The 1,998-nt window shown below is 41.5% G+C and overlaps 1 protein-coding gene across 1 annotated transcript; it reads left to right on the top strand.

The window, feature by feature from the left end:
- LOC104952875 (RNA-binding protein 28-like) lies at positions 1–1,386 on the top strand (the record flags this gene model as incomplete). Its single annotated transcript, XM_010779785.1, has 3 exons — positions 1–606; positions 1,034–1,180; positions 1,268–1,386. Coding segments are annotated over exons 1-3 (384 nt in total), but the record flags the coding sequence as incomplete, so codon positions are not given.
- Between the last annotated feature and the right edge of the window lie 612 nt (positions 1,387–1,998).

The raw sequence follows: 1,998 nt of genomic DNA on the forward strand, positions 1-1,998 counted from the left end.
AAGGTAAAAAGCAAAAAGCAAAAACGCCTCTCAGACGATCTTCCGTTTACGTGTCTATAAAGAAAAACAATTGGACGGTAGATACACGGATTATGTACTGAGCTACTTTATACCACTTTCCCTAAGTAAAAAAGTTGAGAACCACTGAAAAACAAACTTTGCATAAACAAATGAGTAAACTTCCGGGACGATAGGCGGCAGGCTTTCCAAAGTAAATGCCTTCGCTTATTTCGAGATAATTTCCGTTACATTTCCAAGATGGCTGCCCACGCATGTAAACATGCGACTTGATCTGAAAGCTAGTGTTGTTCAAGCTTTACAGTTTTTGAGCATTATTTACCTCTCAGATCCGTGTGACATCGAATATTTGGATATCAACACCCAATACGGGATTGTTAACATATAAGAGATACCTTGTGAATTATTACCGAGCCAGAAAAGGCTAACGTTAGCCTGCTAACCGCTAGCGTTAGCTCGGCAGCAGAGCCATGCCAGCGCTGACTTTATTCGTTGGTTCTCTGCCAGCTTCAGCTTCAAATGAACGACTGGAGGAAATATTCTCTGAAATTGGTCCTGTTAAACAGTGTTTCGTGGTCAGAGACAAAGGTGATATTTGTACTGTCATTTATTCGTGTTCTAAATCTTTTAAAGTGAAAATGATCTCTAGCTGGAGGCAAAATACGTTGTTCATTCTTCTGTAACATGTCTTCACATTGTGCCATAGCCTACTGTTAACATTTATATGTATGTAATATGCTATTCCTTAAACACTTAATGTAAAGAATGTTCTACTGTCAAATTGGCCCTTCATATCGATATTTCACAGAAAATATTCAGACATTTATCTTTCATTGTCAATATCTAGCCTATATTTTCCTTTTACTTATGTTTTATTTTCTATTTCAAATGTTTCTATTTCATTTTTCTTTTACTGTCTAACCCTAACCATTCTACTTGAGATCAAAGTAGGAAGTAGTCAGAGATCTATTTAAACGCAACGATACGAATAACCTATCTTTTAATTATAAACCAGGCACTGAAAAATGTCGGGGGTTTGGCTATGTCACATTTTCCATGGAGGAAGATGCACAGCGAGCCATGAAAGATGTAAAAGAATTCGATGGAAAGAAGCTTTCAATATCGGTGGCGAAGAAGAAAATAAAAGACAAAAGGAAAACAGGTGTGTATAAAGACATGTCCGAATAAGAGCTACTGTGAGTGCTTTCACGCCTTGTTTACTTGATGACTTTTTCATGTTGTCATTTAGCACCTAAAGAGCCAGCTCCAGCTCCAGTTCCAGCTCCAAAGCAAAATGAGGAAAAAACCAAAGGCATTAGGAAAACGCATCTGAAAGCGAGACTCATCATCAGGAACCTGAGTTTTAAGGTACTGTACGCCAGAGTCCTGCACGGGTCTGATTTTCAAGACCCGCTCCCGCCCCGCACCCGCGACGTGCAATACCGAACCCGCCCCGCTACCCGCACATATAACCAAATAGTTCCGCAACCCGACCCGACCCGCCGGCACAAGATCCGCAGCCCGACCCGAAGCCGCATATATATGAGCGGTGAAAACGTGCAATTATTAACACACGCAGTTGCATATTTGGCTCAAAAAGCGTGGGATGTTGGTTATTTTCTCCATCTAGGATGACACCAAAAGCCTCCCAGACGTTGGATTTCGCTCTTGACGAAGAGTTATTGAAAATGCTGTATTCTCCGCTAGAGAGCTTCACCTCAGCCATTCAGAATGTGGCGCGCTCAGCAGCAGATAGATGCGCTGCAGAGGTTATGATTATGCTCGGTCCCGCGGGGGAGAGGTCTGAGGATTTAAACATTAAACAAAATTATTATTATTATTTATATTTATTATGCAACACCCGCAACCCGACTCGCATCATCTTTGTTTTACCCAGAACCGAACCCGGAAAAAAGCGTTTGTAAAAATACCACCCGCAAATCACCTTTTTTGCGGGTCACCCGTCGGGTACCCACGGAT

The sequence above is a fragment of the Notothenia coriiceps genome, unplaced genomic scaffold, assembly GCF_000735185.1.
Source record: "Notothenia coriiceps isolate Sejong01 unplaced genomic scaffold, NC01 NC01_scaffold00020689, whole genome shotgun sequence".
NCBI lineage: Eukaryota > Metazoa > Chordata > Actinopteri > Perciformes > Nototheniidae > Notothenia > Notothenia coriiceps.